General features: G+C 39.1%; 1 protein-coding gene across 1 annotated transcript in view; it reads right to left on the reverse strand.

Annotated features, from left to right (window-relative positions):
• Window positions 1-15,630: 15,630 nt before the first annotated feature.
• The window catches only part of ARL15 (ADP ribosylation factor like GTPase 15), a 287,229-nt gene continuing 284,111 nt past the window's right edge, over window positions 15,631-18,748 (reverse strand). Inside the window, exons 5-6 of the mRNA XM_067545616.1 lie at window positions 16,221-16,318; window positions 15,631-15,753 (exon numbers count right to left, since the gene is read on the reverse strand). Of these exons, the coding sequence (XP_067401717.1) occupies window positions 15,720-15,753; window positions 16,221-16,318 (132 nt within the window). The 3' untranslated portion in view covers window positions 15,631-15,719. The remainder of the gene's footprint in view (window positions 15,754-16,220; window positions 16,319-18,748) is intronic.

Below are 18,748 nucleotides of genomic sequence, written 5' to 3' on the forward strand. Positions count from 1 at the left end.
TCTGCACTGTACAGGTTACTCATACTTGGCTTAATCAGACAGTTGCTTTCTTTAGGCATCAGTCATGAACAATTTTTAGCTATATATTACACAACGACCACTGCTTAATCAAGATGGCATTAGTTAAAAAAATCTGATTTTTGGCCAAATGTTCAGCTTATGCCAAGAGGTCAAGTGGTTGTTTACCAAAGTATTAAATTGGTGTGAAATAGTGAACTTCGGTCTTACGATACACAGATAGTAAACAGTGAAAAACAATACCAATTAGCTAAAATGTAGTTTATATGTTTCTTTAGTATTTTTATTTAGTACACTAAAATTCTTTCTTGATTTTTTCTAAATAGTTTTTTAAATAGTCTTTTCTCTGTTATATAAAATATTTTCTAAAAAATAAGCAAGGGATAGAAAAAGTAGTCAAACTGGCACGCTGAAGTTAAATGAACTGTGATTAGGAACGCTCAATGCTCCTGGTAAAGTCGCAGGTTGAATTTTGGAATGAGCTAAAAGGTTCCAAAAATTAGATGAAATGTTTAAAGTTGAAATCAATTAATTGTGTTTTGGTTGCTTAATGTTTTGGATGAGGTTGCCACACATTTTTGGACATGCGTCGTTGAAAGGAACAGCAAGATTGGTAGATTGGAAGGAACAAGCCTCACCATCATATCAGCTATGGCTGCCACTGCTGTGTCTCTGGGATTTAGAACTGGTCAGGAATTATTGATGAAATTCATTTTTATCAGAAAATGCTGATTCTTTGAAACAAAAACATTTTGTGGGAGTGTGCCAGTTTTGATGAAACTTACATCAGGAAAGCTTTCTCAGCTCCAGGATGGAATTTCTAGTCAAAATAAGCCAAATAAACAGACCCCCCACTCCCTCCCCCAGAATAGCCAATAGTTGCTGGTTACAGCACTCAAACTGGATGTGAAACTCAGGTTCAAGTCCCTGTTCCACCTGATTCAAAACAGAGACGAACCTGGTCTCCTACATCCATGGGAGTGCCATCATACCACGCTATTGGCTAGTCTGGGGTGAGGAAGCTCCCTCATTTTTCACTGACAAACCTTGATATGTCTTGATTTTGTTCCAGTGTGCACTAGGAAAAGTTTTGAAATCTCAAAAATGTTCATGGTATGGGAAAGCCCTCTCCTTCCCAGCTCTACCTGAGATCCACTATACCACATTTGTCTCTCTTTGTCTTTTCTAATCAGAGTCTGGATTAACCAGCCAAGACGACTCCACCTTTTGCTATACTGCTATGAGCCTGTGACCACTAAGGCAAGCTAGAAACAAGATTTAAGCAGCCCGAATGGTAAATATTTGTCAGGTTTCAGAGTGGCTCACAAGACCACGTACTGTGCCTAAGTTTTTCTAGCTGCTAATTTGCAAGAGAAAGTAAGCATCGGAGATGCTACATTTTCCTCTACTTTTGCCATTCTTTTCTTGTCTTATGAGTTTGAGCCAATTTTCTTTAAGAGAAAACAAGACAGATTTCTATAGTATCAGTGCAAGACCATCTAAATTGACTTTCTCTTCTTCCCAAAAGGATAGTGGATAACTAAAACAAGACTATCAAACTAGTGATTTTCCTTTCTGAAAGACTATAAGCTAAACAGAGAGGGAATAAGGGAAACTATTAAAATGGAAGCCTTACTTAACTTTATAAATTCCAAATGCCTTAACTGTTTTTCTTCTCTTTTTGTGTTTAATAAGAGGTTAAAAAGATAGTTGATTGTTACAATGGAAATAAGCCAGTGCTAACATGGTATGAAAGCCCAGACCATAATTAACTCTTTAATGTTGTAACAGTGAAGAAGGGTCTTATTAACATTTTAGCCACAGTTTAGCATCGAGGCAGTCCTTTTTCAACACAAGCTTGGTGATTCAGTATGGGGCACTCTTCACATTTGACTTTACTGACCAAAGGCATTTTTGCTGAGGGTACCCTACTTCAATAGACTCTTTCTTTCAAATGAAACCTAAAACTCGAGGTCCTGAATGCCTGTGACTAGAAACCCTCCACCCCCAAAACCCCGCAACAATAACAAAAAACAAAAAGCAAACAAAACAACGAAACAAAAAAACCACCAAAAGTGCATTTATTTCAAAAGTAGCAGCATGGCCAAACTGCAACGCACATAAATATATTCTGCATCCCTAAATTACCCTTGCAGTTTCATGAGGATAAGCTATCTTTCACTTCCTATCTTAAACTGCTGAGTAATGATATACTGCTTAAAGACTGATTCCTTCCATCTATGGGGTGATAGTCTGTCAGGGATGGATAAAGTGATTATAAATGATATAGGGGCGAATCAGTTTGAATTGTTTAATTGTTAATATGAATTAAAATAAATATCATTTTATGAAATATTCTTAACTAAGGCAATGTGTTGGAAATTCAATACTCTTAACTAAGGCACTGTGTTAGAAATGAACATGGTGAAGCTATGTAAAAACATATCAAGAAGGAGGAAGTCATTGACAAGAAAAAAACTCATAAAACTGGTCTGTAATAATTCCCACAAGTCACAGCTGACGTTAAAAACCCCATTTTCTCAGAGGCTCTTTTTTATATAAAATGCAATTAAGGCATTTGTGGACAGAGGGTGCGAAGGACTGTTCAAACAAAAAATGTGGGAGTGTGGGACTTGGTCTCTAACATAAAATTCTATTTAGGCTGCCATCTTTTCAGATAACTTAGAAATAAAGAAAAATACTATTAGAATTAACATTTTAAACTTTTGTTCCAGGTAGATAAAAGGTGGCCTTCTTAGTATGGCTTCCAAAACATGTCACATTTTCCAACTACAAAATGATACGAGTCCTTTTCAAAAGATTTGTTTATTGATATTCAGCCATGTGGCATGACATTAATGTTAGTATACTTGTCGTGCTCTGAGCCCTCTGAAGTATATGTGTTGGTTAAGATTAATCGTCATTAATGAGCATGTAGCTTTGAATTTTCTTGCTTTTATAAGTTTGTGAGAACTTTACTGTAATACGCGGTTTGATAAATGTAAAAGTGACAGCAAAGTAGACAGTTATAACTTGGTGGAAAAAAACATAGTAAAAAATGGCCATTAATTTTGGGTGCCCAACTTTAGACACCTATCGGGGTGCTCTGATTTTCAGAGGTACTGAGCAACTTATGTTGGAGTCACTCTAATACAGTTTAACACCAGAAAATATTGCTATTTCTACGTAAGGGGGGAAAAAAGGAACATAAAAAGCGGATTGTCCAAGAAATACCTATTTGCAAAATGCTTCTGCAGTATAATTGGGATGGAAATAAGAATTCCAACTAACCCAAAGAATGAGACAATATTGATAAAAGATCTATTTTGAAACCTAAGCATTAAATGGATGGTAAACTAAATTTCAAATTCTGGGACAGGACTAGCATACTGTGGCATCATGGGCTACAACTCCCCTTGATCTTGACACAATAATAGATTTGAATCAGTTTATAACTGTCTATTAATAGGACAGTAAGGCCATAGGCTTTGTGCAAAAAAATAAGTCAAATCAGGGATCCAATTTGTCCAGTCCTAAGTACTTTTACATACCAACCATTTAGCTCAACAGTCAATTTAGATGTTTCCCATAAATTTAGATTAATTTCCCAGAGTTCTTTGCAGAACATTCACCCCAAATTGAGGTGAGGAACACAGTGAGCTTGTTATTACATCTGTTATTCACAATGTTGTCTTACTGCTTCCTGAAAATCTTGCTGTATTTAAACTTCCCATCCATTACTTATGTTCCTTTTCAAAGGAACAAATTATAGCTGAAAAGCTTTTAATTTAGTTCTTAGCATTCTGTTATGAATTAGTGTATTACTGACTATTCTCTTCTATTTTTTCTCTTCCTTGAAAGATTTAAAGTATGCTCATCATCCCCCACAATGATTCAATAAAAGTGTATTGAAGGCAAGAATTAGACCGCTTCTCTGAGCTTTGCCACAAGTGACACAAACATGCTTGGAACATGCTGATCTAAAAATCATTGAGAGAACACGATGATCTAAAGAATATTATAAATAAATATTGATAGTGGAACAACGTTCCTAAATATATTTCCACTGCCAAATGCTTACTTATGTTTTACTAATAATGATAACTGAAGCATTGTTGAATATAATATGTAGATAGATTGGATATTAAACATCACTTAATTTTCACTCTCTCTATTGAAATTTGAGTAAACCTTGCCCAGGCAATGATTACTGATAAATGTTTCGAACAGCAGTCATCTCAGCTGTATGCATTAGTAGATTTTCCTTCATCTGAAAAGCAAGTTTCTAAAATTATAAATCTAATTGTGACTGAAGAGAAGAAGTTCTTACAGGGGAAAAAAAAGGAGAATAAAGATCAATAGTAATCTAGCTTCATGCACGTAGTGCTATGTTTGTGTTTTTGGGGAAAATAATAAAGAAAAATATCCCCTCAAATGCCCTGTAGGCCATCTGGAAAAAGCACTTTTAAACCACAGGGTGCAGTTTCTAATTATATGTATTTTTTCACATTTCTTTGTCTTGCACTACAAATAGGGGGACACATTTGTATAGCGCTAAAGAGGGATGGAAGATAGAAAGTAGAAGATAGGCAAAAACCTGATGGAAATATTTCTGTTGATCATTTGGTATTTCCTATTGCCTGAAGATAGACACTGGAGCAGATTTGACCTGCATGTTACACTTAAGGAAAAGGACTGTTGAAAAGGGGATGAAGATGACATCTGAGCCCCAGTACTATTGAGAGAAGACTTCCGAGGCCCAGAATTCCTCCTACTTTTTGTAAAACTAGCATAATGAGAATTTTGGACAAAAAGTTGAAGAGAATCTTGCAGCTTCTTGTATGAGTTGTATGTGTCATTAGTATAGGTTACATCTGAGATACCAGTGATTCCATAAGTTAGGATAATATGATGGTGGGCAATTGGATTAAATAGAAATCCTTTTGAAAGGCAAGGTCCTACCTTGCACAACGCCTTGAAGGCTGCTTCAGGCTGAAGACATCACAGGCCAGATAAAGACCCAAACCTTGAACGTGACTTCTGGCAGGAAATGAGAAATTGAATGTGGATAAAGGAAAGATGTTGAAAAGAGTGAGGGAAAGGGATCTCGGGTTTGGAGCTTCCGTAAGATGGTGAAAGAGTTTAATGGAAGCGTCAATGACAGTTAACAATGCAAAAGTGAATATTTCCTGTGGAAATGTGGCTTCAACAGAGTCTGAAAGGATATTGTTGGCCTAAGCAGAATATAACAGCTGTCCTGAACAGAGGGAAGGGAATCAGCCAAAGATAAGAAGCAACAATTAGATAAAGGGGGAAAGAGAGAGACTGAGAAGGGACATATGAGAGAGAGAGAATCAGAAAAGGAGAGAGAGAAATTCAGAAATGCCTACTGTAAATCTACAGCAGAAGGGAAGAGATAGTTTGAAGGGAGATAGAACAGTGGAAAGTGCATGGGAAATAAGATGTTAATAGAGAAATTTAGAGAGACATTTTAATGTCATTTGTATTGTGGATTTACAGTAATCTATTGTAAAGAATAGACATTTACTGCATTTGTTAGTAAATATGCCACTGAATTAGAGAGTATATAATGCAAAAACAATTCGTTAACAGTTATGTAAATCATGAGTAGGGAATACTGGGAATGTGGGCATAGCTCAAGTATTCTATTCAGCTTTTGTACCAGGTCCTCCACAGTGGTCTCAAATGTCAATACCATTTTTCCTCCTATGAGTACTGGGTATAAATCAAAGAATGCTGAAAACTGAGTGCATTAGTGTGCCTCTTGGCATGTGCTTGAATGTATGCATGCATGCGGAATGTAGGCTGCAAAATATAAGGGACTCTACTGGATTTAACAATATTTCCTATAAGCTTCTCACTTTGATGCTTTGAAATCTCCATCTTGGGTCAGCTCACATAACATGGAAGAATGGAGTAACACCATAGGTGAAAACACTGTCATTTAGAGGAAGAAATCAAGTCCTTTTCCCCACTTTCATACAGCTTTCCAATTCAATTCACACAATCTTCCATTTAAATAAAAATCATTATTTTAATGGGACAAAGTCAGGTGAGGTAATATCTTTTATTAGACCTAATAAAAGATATTATCTCACCACCTTGTTGCACTAATATCCTGGGTCCGACACTGCTACAACAACACCGCATACTTTATTTTAATGGCTAAGCCTGTACTTTCAAAACTATCACATTACAGAAGAATTTCTTACTATGTGAAAATTTGACAACTTCCAAGAGCTCTGTGTCTCCAGGCAGGTATATGATCACTGTGATGAGAGTTCACGCTCTGTTGTTAGTTCTGCTAAGTTGTTACTGGTGCCAGTGTTGCTGTTCTTGGAGCTCTGATGTTAACTGCACTAGTAGACAGTGCGACCTGTTAATTCAGCAGACCTCATTGTTCTTCATAAGTAAGACCACAGGCTCGGTTCAGTGGTGGAGGCGCTTGGCATGGTTTATTGGCGACAGAGCATGGTATCAGCGTCCCAGAGGAGCTATAGGTATACTAACACATATATGCCTGCAACAACAGTACCTGCTCAGTAAGCGCACCAGGATGCTGTCTCCTTGGCAAGGACAAAGATGCCCCTCCTATGACCTCTCCTTTTATATATTGATACGAACAGGTTATGTATTACACGTCGGCTGTGATTAGTTACCACCCTTATCCTGGCACCCACTAGTTGGAACAAAACATCCTCATCCATTATCCTGTCATCCCGTCCTTATGAGGTTTCAGTGTGTTCCTGTACAATCTCTCGGGAATTTGTTTACATAGTTACTTGAGAACTCTGGGTGTTCTTATACCATCCTCTCTGGCCAGGAATGTGCTTACTTGGTTAGCCAATACCTAGCGTGGTGTTATTTTGCCTAGGCCAGGCCTCCTCTGGTTCACACTGTTAGTTACACCTAGGACTCTGGTAAGGCCTAGGCTCTGCTGCTGTCACACAGTACTCTTCCTGTAATTGTTATGTGAGCTAGCTGGATGACGTGTATACGGCTGCAGTCACATCTCTAATTGCAGAGTTCACATAGCCATAGAGTGCAGCAGCAATCATGGGAAGGAAGCACTGGCAATGTCAAGCACCCTCAGTGCAGCAGCACCAAGGAGTGCAGTCAGAGGAAGGGATGGCCTTCAGCCCCTAAAATAGCTCCTCTGTCTGATAAAAGTACAGAGTAGTGCTGAGATCAGAGCATGCTCAGAGCCTGTCTTTTCCTTGATATCAAACTTCTTTCACTCCTATGCGCCCTAGGCAATTTGGATCTGCCTCCTGAACTAACTCAGGGGACAACGAGGAAAGTGCTGTGTACAGAGCTTAGCAGGGAGTCTCAGCAGCGCTTCCACGGGGCTCTTATATGTTCAGGATTTTTTTCCCACCAGTTGAGACCCAAGTGTGATCCATAGGCCCTTTGGCAAAGGATCCCCTGTTCTTTGGAAACAACTTTTGTCTCAGACCTGACAATCTCACAATATCAAATACGTTGCTTACAAAGTATTCATCTATAAAGGGTAACATATAAGTTCTCTATTGAAAGCTTACAACTTAACACTATTCACAATCATGGTGTGATGTCCGTACAAGTAACATTGAAAGAATATCGTAACCATATTGACATTTATGCCTTTATAGTATTAAGGTGGAAAGGAGGTAAAAAAGAAACATTAGAACAGGCAGGGGTTTGCCCTATCTATGAATAGACCAAAGCGTGTTTCACTATAACACAGACTGGGGAAAGGCACTCAGGATCCATTCACTGAGGAGACATCTTGTTGAGTGGGGCTATTTTTAATAAAAGATTAGATCCTGGTTCCTGTGAAGCCAACGAGCTCTGCAGCAGAGTGAACTTTAGGGGGAAACCTACTTTATTAGCTAGGAAAGGTAATGATTAGTAAGTGTAAGCCCTTGTTTGCGTTTTATGATTTTGTCTTCCATCCATTTGTTTCCATCACTATCTCTTGTTTCTAGTGGCATCTCTATTCTGTCTTAAATAACTCTTCTTTGCTTCCAAGTGCTCTGTGTTATACAGGCACAGTGATTTAAGGTAAAACTGGTAAACTGGGGTACACTGCTCCTCTGGGGGCAGAGGATCTGGGATTCCTGTGAATAACCAGTGTCAGAGGTTGGATACCACAGGGGCATGATTCAAGAGGACTCAGGGTCTGGGATGCACCTCTTGTTACCTGCAAGGCAAAGACAGGACTGGCATAGCCCAGGACACAATGCTTGAGTGACTGAAAGACTGGTGGTGTTAGGGTGCTAACACTCAGGTACCACAAACAAGACTCCCTCACATTACAGACAGAGGTAACAAGGTGACTCACAGTTCAGGGTACCCCGAGACCTATCACACTAAGTAAGAAGTAAGTTGTCCATATTTAGGAGAAATTATTGCCAAAATATTAGGCTTAAGTCAGTGAGGATAATGTTAATGTTTTCGTTTGTTAGCCCTTATATGTGTTTGATTTGAGTCAGAAATTATGGAAACAATGAAATATCTAAAGAGCTTCAACTACTTCTACTTAACAGATCATTTTTCCCTGTTGCTTTTAGTATCAGGAAGTGGGATCTAAAATCTCCTTTTATATAAATGGCTCAGGAGTCCTTTGGAAAGTATAGGAAACCAATTCTATAGGCTTGAGGCACTGTCTTTAAGGATAGCTGGTAGATGGCCCACTAAGGGGGCTGAGTGAGTGTTCCACTCAAGGTGTGGAATGGTCTATAGGCCTCCAGGGAAATTACCTAGGAGGCCCACGATGTTGACATCCCTCCAAGCATTTCAAGATAAATTATAGATTCCAATTAATAGATTCTAAGGCCAGAGGGGACCCTTGTCACCATCTAGGCTGAACTCCTGTATAACACAGGCCATAGACCTTCCCCAGAATAATTCCTCGGGTATATCTTTTAGAACAACATCCAATTTTTACTTTAAAGTGCCAGTGATGATTCACCATAACCCTTGGAAAATTGTTCCAATGGCTAATTACTCTAACTGGTATAAATATATGCCTGATTTCCATCTGAATTTGTCTCACTTCAGCTTTCAATGAGTGCTGATCCCACAAAACATGGATCTTGGAGGGCCCCAACCCTGAATAAAGGTGAGTCCAGGAATGCAAGAGGTGAGATTTGGTGGGGGGAAGTGGGGGAGGGTTGACCCCTGTTGCCCCTTGTGTTTGAATTTTTAACACTCTACTATATGCTATACCATGAGCTGAGACACAGCATATTCATGTGCTGCATTCAAACACGGGGTGTAGCAAATGACAGGAGAGCAGCACATATAGCAGGCCAAACATTAAGGCAGCAGGGTCCGCTGCTCAAGAATCACAACATGAACTGGCAGTTGCAAGAATCCTTAGCTGAAGGAGAACAAAAGCTTCACCTCTCACCTGATGGTGGTGTGAAAGAGTAGATATAGCATGCGCCACTGCTACCCAGCCCACGCTTTTCTGTCCTGTCCCTAGAGGGTCTTGCCTTCCCAGTCTGCCTGGAAGACTGATGCTGTCCAGTCAAGAAAAAATGCATTTAAAAATTATATAGCTGCTTTAAATTTAGCCATTTTCCTTCTCTGACTGTCTTACTTTTCCTTCTTAGCCCTTGTTCTTTCCAGGGCCCCTTCCCCTTCTCCCTTTTAACTTCCAACCTTGCAGCACCTCTTTCCCTAATCACTCTTTGGCCCCTTTGTTTTCTTTTTGCCTCACCAGCCTTCCTGCCTCACCTTCCCACTGCATGAACCTCTCTTGCCTAATGTCCCACATTCAGATTTCAGGGCTTGGCTTCTTCTCTGAGTTTCTGCCAGCCAAAATGCATCCTCTGTGATAGCTTCAATGCATTTACCTTACTCAACATAAGCAATATACACCCATGCAACAATCAAGTCCTAGCTCTAGGGCCAGCTAATGTCCTCTTCCATGTCTAATTACTAGCCTGCCTTCCCAAGACAAACGCACCTCAGCCACAAACCAGATGAACCTATGAGAAAAATGCCATAGTGCTACCTAAGGATAACAAACATATCACCCTCTTCTTTCTTTCCTTCCATCATTCCTTCTCTGGAACCAATGTCCCATCCAGTTACAGCTTGGTTAAACAAACCCCCCATCCCAAGTTACTACTTCCACCATTGCAAGAACTGGGGTTCACACTGAGCCAGATCTGGCTTCACTTTATGCCCCATCAAGTGGAAATAACCCAGGAGCTGCTGATAAATAGAAGCCCAGCACTGAAAGGGTTACTGGCCAGGGGATGTGATGGGGAAGAAAGGGTTAGCGGAAAGAAAATAGCCCAACACTCTTATTTGATGGAGATGCGACCTGGCAGCATTGAAAAGCTTTAAGATTAATGGAGAAAAGGCGGAATCTGACAGCTTTTCCGCTGGTTTCACTCCTCCTGGGTGGGCCGATTGGTCTTGAATGTCACTCGCTACTTAATCTTGTGTATCTGAAACAGACTGATGTGTTTGGAGAGCCCCGCTTGCTCTGTATAGACATCAATTGGAAAGGCAGATAAAAGGAAACTGCATTGAATTACTCTCTTATGCCTTTTATAGAGCACTTTCTGACTACAAAATAATTAGTAGTGCCATCCAATGCAACCATCATACTTAGGATGCTCCTTAAATACCAAAAGTGATGAGGTGAAGTATTTCATGTTTATTCCATTCCAGCAGCTTCCCCAAATCACCACTAAGCCTATGTATGTTTATACCCAAATGGAAACTTCTCTGGATCATATCCAATTATTGAATCTCACCTCACTGTTTGTAAAACCCTTAGCTTTATTATTTTTTCTGCATAAGTCTAGTGACTGATGTATGTTTAAAGGTCAAGATACGCTAGATATTTTACATAATGTATCACATAGCCTTACTGTACAGAACAGGTAAAGAGATATGTGCTCTGTAAAAAAACATAGCAAGCCTTGCACCTAGTGAATGTATTGCATTTTCCTATGATAATCAGTGCATTAGAATGATACAAAAACCATCAATATCTCCACCTGCTGTGAATTTGGAAGGTGGCTGCACTGCAGTAAATAGATTTTTTTTAAAACAAAATAAAGTCAGAGTCTGATTCTGACCTCACCTATGTTAGTTCAATTCCAGTTACAAGAGCATAGAACAGGCATGAGATAAAAAAGAAGTCCCTTGTATATTTGTGACAAATTCTGCTCTCATTTATAGCAGTATAAATGTGGGCTCTTTCTTTTGATGTCAGTGGAGACCAAAGTTACAGCTGAAAGGTGACTCAGTTCCTTAGTGTATAATCAATAGCAGCTGAGATTAAGCTAATAAATATGACAGTGTTTGCTTTAGAAGTTAACATTTTAACTGCTTTATATTTAAAAGTTAGGAATGTTTTGTTACTACTGTGTGCTCTCACTGTAGCTGGTGTAAGGAGACTTGAAAGCATCTTTCAAACACTGGGTCAAATTTTAACAGGAATATATTTAGTCGAGAGTGTTCCAAAACTTTCCCTTAGGTTTAAAAAAATAATGGCCACACAATAAAGATTTGTTAAGCTATGTCACGTCAAACTGTTGGTGGAAACTACAGTGCTGTCCTAAATCAACAGTGATATTTCTGGGCAATTAGATCAGCACCTGAAAAACAGAGAAACTACAGGGTAAGTCAGATTGTTTCTTCAGCAATTAAGAAGATTTATTCAATATTCAAATTGTCAGGCAAAATACATGTCTTGGTACTGAACAAGCTTTTCTTTAAAAAAAAGCATCATCTTTAGGCTAAGTGGCATTGTATAGAAAGAAAATGTTCTTTTGTATACAAATGTTAATGAAGGCATGTAACTAATTATGAGACACCTACCACTTCAATGTTTATATTTCAACAAGCTAATTCTCATGTCCTTCTGGGGGAGACAGTGGATATAAAGTGAATGATGAATCTCTATAGTATAAGTGTCACAGTCCTGTTGTTTATTTATTTATTTATTTTAATAGAGGAATTCCCAGACATCATACTATTTTTAAAGACCAGCTGTTCTTTTCTGGCCAGTTATGTCTGTTTAAACAAAGCTGCAGGCAAACAATAAGGTTTTAACTTTACCATTGCATTGATTCTTTAAAATATTCTAAATGTTGATAGTTGATTTAGTCAATAATTAAAGCACAGTAAAATTTGTGCTTAATTATTTCCCTGCTTGATATTTAAGTTTTTAAATATATTTCTCAGCAATAGTCCCTTAATGAAAATTATAGCGATTGGGTAAAGGTGAGAAGAGTAACCAAATATGAATAAGATTTTGTGTAGTAAATGGATTTCTTTACTAAGTAGATGCTGAATATGTGTTGGGTTCAGATAAGAAACAAGGAAGTCTAATGTGAAATAAGCCACTACTACTTTTTCAATATCATAAGGTGTCAGAAAAAATCAAATAGAACACTTATAATTACAGAGTTCTCAAAACATTCCCTTTTCTGGAAGGATTCCTTTAAAACCAAGAAACCCTATATTAAGCTTTAAAACCATTTAATAAAATTGGTCTAATCTCATCGAAAATTGCAACAGCCTAGCTACTTTTGGATACAAATCTTATTACTAGTTTTTGTTTTTGCTTTGTTTACTCAATTGGATTTTGTCTGAGTTTTCAAAGAGTGGTACCTACTTCGGTGTTGATCATACAAATGCTTATACATGTGCTTAATTTTGCCCATGTGAGTAGTCCCCATTGAAGTTAATGGGGCTACTTGCATGCATAAAATTAAGCATATAGATAAGTGCTTATAGGATCAGAGCCTTAGATTATAAAAAGATGGTAAAATAAAACTGAATTACAATTGATTTGAGATTCCTTGTGGGCACTATACATGGGTGATTCCCCATTAGCTAAATGCATGTGATCTTCTTTGGAAGAACAGACCATTGTGTGCTCATATCATATCAGTGCTTAGAGGCTTTGATGATAGTTGCTATATATAAAATTTAAAAAGACAGATTAGATTAAATAGAAAAACCTATGGATCACTGATGCTATCAGCCATAATAGAGAACTTTTTATTTGATGAAATATTAATGCAACAGCCTGCAACATTTTTGGGGGCTATTATACTCTTTATAGACTACTTAAGGGACTTTAAATCATGGATTGTTGTCACAATAAACAGCAAAGTCTCTTTTGAGTCACAGTAGCTAATCTATCAATGGAAATGCTGCTCCCAATGCACAGTACTTGTGTTTACCTACTGGTACCACCCTTATAAAATGTTAAACAAGAAACAGAGTTTGTATACGTTAGATATGCTTTTATATGCAAACACCGGAGAGTTTATTTTCCTTCCACACACAGAAAATGGTGTTATTGCATATGAAAAACTAATTGCCACCTACCTTTTTAAAAAAACAAACCGCATTAATTTAAAGTTATAAGGGTAGACCAAACAAATCTGAATTCTGACGATTCCTTAACTTTTATAACACGGCAGGAAAACACAAACATAAAACTTTGAGACCGAGTCTACATCCCTTACACACCCAAAAGAAACATGAATCACCTTTATCAAATGGGGAGTAGGGGAGGTGAGAGACACTCAATTACTGAGGCTTTGTAAATTTCAGCCCACAGCCCACTTTTAAAATTGAGTCTTGACATTCTGAAACTAAGGGGTCATTTATAGTGGAAAAACAGCAAAATGTAACTCTGTCTGTGCTTATAGTTTATTACACTTAGCTACAGAAGTGTGTTTTTAAAACCTACCTTTAAAGAACTTTATCAAGGTGGGTTCAAACTGGTCAAACACAGGAAATTCAACATTAAAGTTTGTACTCTATCCAGTAACCTTTGTCATTGCAGAATAAGAAGATATAATCTTTTCATGATATGTGTGTATAGTGTCTAGCATAATGGGGCCTTGACCCAGACTGAGGTCTCTAGGTACCTAATGAAACACAAATAGTGACACTATCTCTCATGGACTCATTGTGGTGCAAAATTCCACAAGAAAAATGCTAAATGCCTTATAAGCAGGATGCCATATACCCTGTAGCACAATAGGACCAAATTTTGCAGGAGCAATTCCTGAATGTATTCCACGTCCATGACAGGAGTAAGGGGATTCCTGTCCCTGCCTTCAGATGGACACACATGTAAGGCTTGTGGCTGAAAACACAAAGTGATGTAAGATTTGTTGATTATTTTCAGTGTTGGCAACGCTTACAACTTCATCATGAGTAATGCAATTTTTGTCCCTGTCTTTTGGACCCAGTCTTGCTATGATGAGAGAACCTCGAGCCCTCCCCAGGAGAAATCTTTGGGACTGGCTACCTCCCCCTGTCTCCTGGAGAAGAGCAGCAAATCAGGAAAGACAGGATAGAGAATTCAGCAAGGGCCAAAGACAATGGAACAGTGTGCTATGTTCCTGAAGTGAACATATGAGATGTGCTCAGCTGGATGTAATTATGAAGTCCTCTTGTAAATCTCCACTGGTGATGATGCACATAGGAGCCAATGGTTCAGCATCACGTGGAACTACATAGATTATAGAAGACTTCAGGGATCTTGGAAGGGAAATGAAAAAGTGGAAAGTTCAAATGAGATCCCATGTGTGAGTGATGGCAGAGACACATCACAGGTTTCATAGAAGGCATAAATACCGGTGGTGCATTGTTGGCTGCATGGTTGGTTTTGGTTTTTGTGGAGCACTGGGCCACATTCCAGGTAGGATGCTAATCTTCTAGGCTGAACACTAGCTGGAGCAGCCAGGACAACATTAAACTCACAATGCAAGGATAAGTTGCCAAGAAAGTAAATGCAGTACAAAACTCAAACTCAAGCAAGAGGAAGTGGAAATTCTCATTGATGAGAAAAATTTAAATATAATGTGCATTACTGAAATGGTGACAATTCACATGACTGGAAAGCTAAGCTCACTAGTTACAACCTCTTTAGGAAGGATAGGATGGAAAAGAGATGTGGGTGGTGGCTCTCGACATTTAAGACATCATTACCCATTTTAGAGTTACTTAGAACCACAAGATCTTGACTGTATACGGATCAATGTGCTAACTAACAAAGCCCAGGAGGGCTCGCAATGTGCCTCAGGTAGCACATGACCAGGATTCATCACCAAATTTGGTCCGCTGGTTGGATCATTAGCTTTTCTGGCTTGGGCTGGGCACTAATGGGGAGTGTAATGTGAATGCTGATCCACGCTCCCTCCCTCACTCTCCAGAGGGAGTAATGGTGGAAGTCTGTCACAGACTATGGACTCAACTGAGAAAACAGGATGAGTTACTCCTTAAGCACCTGCATGCCATGTGTGGGGAAAAAGGTGTGTTGTTATGGAGACTTCAGCTGAGCTGATATATGCTGGAGGTCTCATGGAGCCAGAGGTAAAATATCATTAACATTTGCAAAAATGATAGATGAAAATTGTCTAACATAAAAGCTATTACCCCTAACATGGATAATTCTATCTGGGACTTCATTCTGACACATACAGATGAATGACTCTATGGATTGGAAGTTGCTGGTTGCCTAGGGACCAATGATCATTACCTGATTACATTCAATCTGGGCAGAGGGAAAATATAGACAGAAAATTTTAATGAAAATTGGGAGTTCTTTCAGATGAGTTTATTAGATGGCCAAAAAGCTCACAATTCCACAATAAAAAAAAAAAAAAAAAAAAAAGAAGAAGAAGAAAACTTTGGCTAAAAGCTCATCCTGGTTCAGTGGTGAAATAATGCAGCAATCTGAAATCAAAGAGCAACATATAAAAAATGGAAAAAGGGGGCAATAGATAGTAAATGATATAAATTAGAAGTTATGACATGTATCTAGTGGGATCCCACAGGGATCTGTCCTGGGTCCAGTTTTATTCAACATCTTCATAAATTATTTGGATAATGACATAGAGAGTACTGTTACCCTGTAAGAAACTTAATTGTTAGTAGTCAGAGTTATATGTGACCCCTGTGTGAACTTTGGGGCTCAAAGGGCTGAGTGCAAAGAATTAGAGTGTCGGGTGCAGAAATCTAAGGTGCCATGTGCATAAAAGAGTACCATGTGCACCAAGGGCTAAGGCCATGTGCAAAACGGGGGGAAAACAAGCTATAAAGGTTTTGCAGCTCCAAAGCATCATGCTGTCCGTTGTAGTGGCAGTCAGTTGCACGTGTACCCACCTGCTGGAGGAAAGAAGAGAAGAAAGAAGATAACTTACCTGAGTCCTGGAGTCCATTGATGTCCCTGTATTCCTGATCCTGTGTTCCCGAGTTCCACCCTTGGTCCCAGTGTCCGTCCATTCATCCCTGTGTGTTCCTGTTGTGAGTGATAACCATTTAATTGTTAGTTTCTAGGCTTATGCCTATGAGGGTTAAAGTTGCTTCTAATTCTCATTTCATAAATAAACCCATTTCCTTATCAGAATAATATCGTGAGTGTCCTAATTAGACGAACGAATGATAGAGGTTGCAGACTTTGGAACAAACACTTTGGGTCAGCCTAAAATAAATTTTAAGCTGTTCATTTGATGTTACCCTAAGTATGAACAGGCTCATCGGCCATGGGTCTAAGTGAGAATTTGATTTAATCAGCCCTCGGAACATATTTGGTAACAGTACAGTTATAAAGTTGGGTTTATAACTTTATAACCTCAGGGAAGGGAGTGGTTTCAAGTGCTTTGGAGGACAGGATCAGAATTCAAAATGGGCTTGACAAACTGGCGAATTGGTCTGAAATAAATAAGATGAAATTCAATAAGGTCAAATGCAAAGAACCACATTTAGGAAGGAATAATCAATTGCATTCATACAAAATGGGAAATCACTACCTAGGAAGATGTACTGCAGAAAAGAATCTGGAGGATATAGTGTATCACAAACTAAATATGAGTTGTCAATGTAGTACTGTTGCAAACTCCCTCCCCCAAAAAACGAACATCATTTGAGAATATATATTAGCAGGAATGTTGTAAACAAGACACCAGAAGTAACTCTTCCACTCTACTCAGCACTAATAAGTCCTCAGATGGAGTTCTGTATTCAGTTCTGGGTGCCATACTTCAGGAAAGAAGTGGACAAATTGGAGAAAGTCCAGAAAAGAGCAACAAAAATGATTAAAGGTCTAGAAAACATGACCTACAAGAGAAGATTGAAAAAACCTGCATTTGTTTAGTCTGGAGAACCAAAGACTGAGGGGGGACATGATAACAGTCTTGAAGTATGTAAAAGGTTGTTATAAAGAGGAGAGTGATAAATTGTTCTCCTGTTCACTGAGGACAAGACAAGAAGTAAAAGGCTTAAACTGCAGTAAGGGAGATTTAGGAAAAACTTCCTAACTGTAAGGGTCGTTAAGCACTGGAAAGGATTACCTAAAGAGATTGTGGAATCTCTAATCTGTTCGTAAAAACCTCCAAACCCCCTTCGGGGATGGTCTAAACAAAACTTAGTTGCGCCTCAGTGAATGGGCTGGACTAGATGCCCTATCAAGGCCCCATACAGTTTTACATTTCTATGATTATTTTCAAGGATGGGTTTTCCATCATGCTTTCCAGACAGTCTCTATTCCTTAGGTCTCAGTTCCCATGAAATTGGCTTGGCATCCTAACTCCAAACTTCCTTCCCTTCATGTGTGCCAGGGAAGCTGGGAGGTTGTAGCCAGATTCAGCAGCTCATTTCCCTAGTTCTCCATTGCTGCATTGTTCCCCAGATGGCCTAGCTTATCATCCTACATTTCTGGCACCCCCCCCTGCTCTCCCTCCTGGATAGAAGTTGGACTCTGGCTCTTACTTTCCAACCCCTTGCTGCCTACTTCCATGGAACAGTGCAGGGAGCGCACACTGAAATCCAATTAATTCCCCACAGTGGGGAAAGCAGACGTGCAAGAGGTGGGTACAGGCAGATTAGGAGACAGAAAACAAAAAGTTGAGTAAGCGGTAAAAGCAAAATACGGAAGTCCATGAATTCTGTGGCCTCTTAAGAAATACCAACTTGCATAGCCCCTGCATTGCTGAGGCCCTGATGGAGCTGACTGGGGCAATTCACATCTCTTGGAGGTATTGTTTCAGGTTCCCCACGGACTCAGGCAGATGATACTACATCCGTTTACACAATCATAAGGCATGTTTTTAAATGAAAGGGGGTGAATTGCAAACTCCATTGCATGAACTACATGACATCTTGCTAATAAACTGGGTTTTTCACACACGATTGCCACGCTTTTAATGGATTATTGAGAATACAATATAACAAGAATGCTGGAACAGTTTTATAGTGGGGGATGCTGAGAGCCATTGAACCAAACTGTAAACCCTCCATAGACCACTTTGAGCCAGGTGGCGCGGCGGCACCTCAAGCACCTACACAATGTAATGCACTTTAATTAGAGTGGCCACTTGATTGGGCCCGTCTGTCAGAAAATCAATTTTTGCCTAACGGTAGTGCATGTCAATACCTTCCATTCAAAGTGTTGGACTTGTGAATACCACTGTCCTCTGTACAATGCCGCTAATGTTGAAGTCTTTAAATAATTAACCTCACTTTTTAAGCAACTAGTCTAGTGTATTGCTTTAATACTGACTGGAACTTGCTGCAAGACGCCCTGCACTCAGGACTCTGGCTCCAGTGGTACCTAGTGTTTTTAACAATGACAGTAATTAACCAGTGGAACAATTTGCCAAGGATTGTGGCGGATTCTCCATCACTGGCAAGTTTAAATCAAGGTTGGATGTTTTGCCAAAAGATAGGCTCT

This window comes from Emydura macquarii, unplaced genomic scaffold, assembly GCF_026122565.2.
Source record: "Emydura macquarii macquarii isolate MOO-44397 ecotype Brisbane River unplaced genomic scaffold, CSIRO-AGI_Emac_v2 contig_1045, whole genome shotgun sequence".
Lineage (NCBI taxonomy): Eukaryota > Metazoa > Chordata > Testudines > Chelidae > Emydura > Emydura macquarii.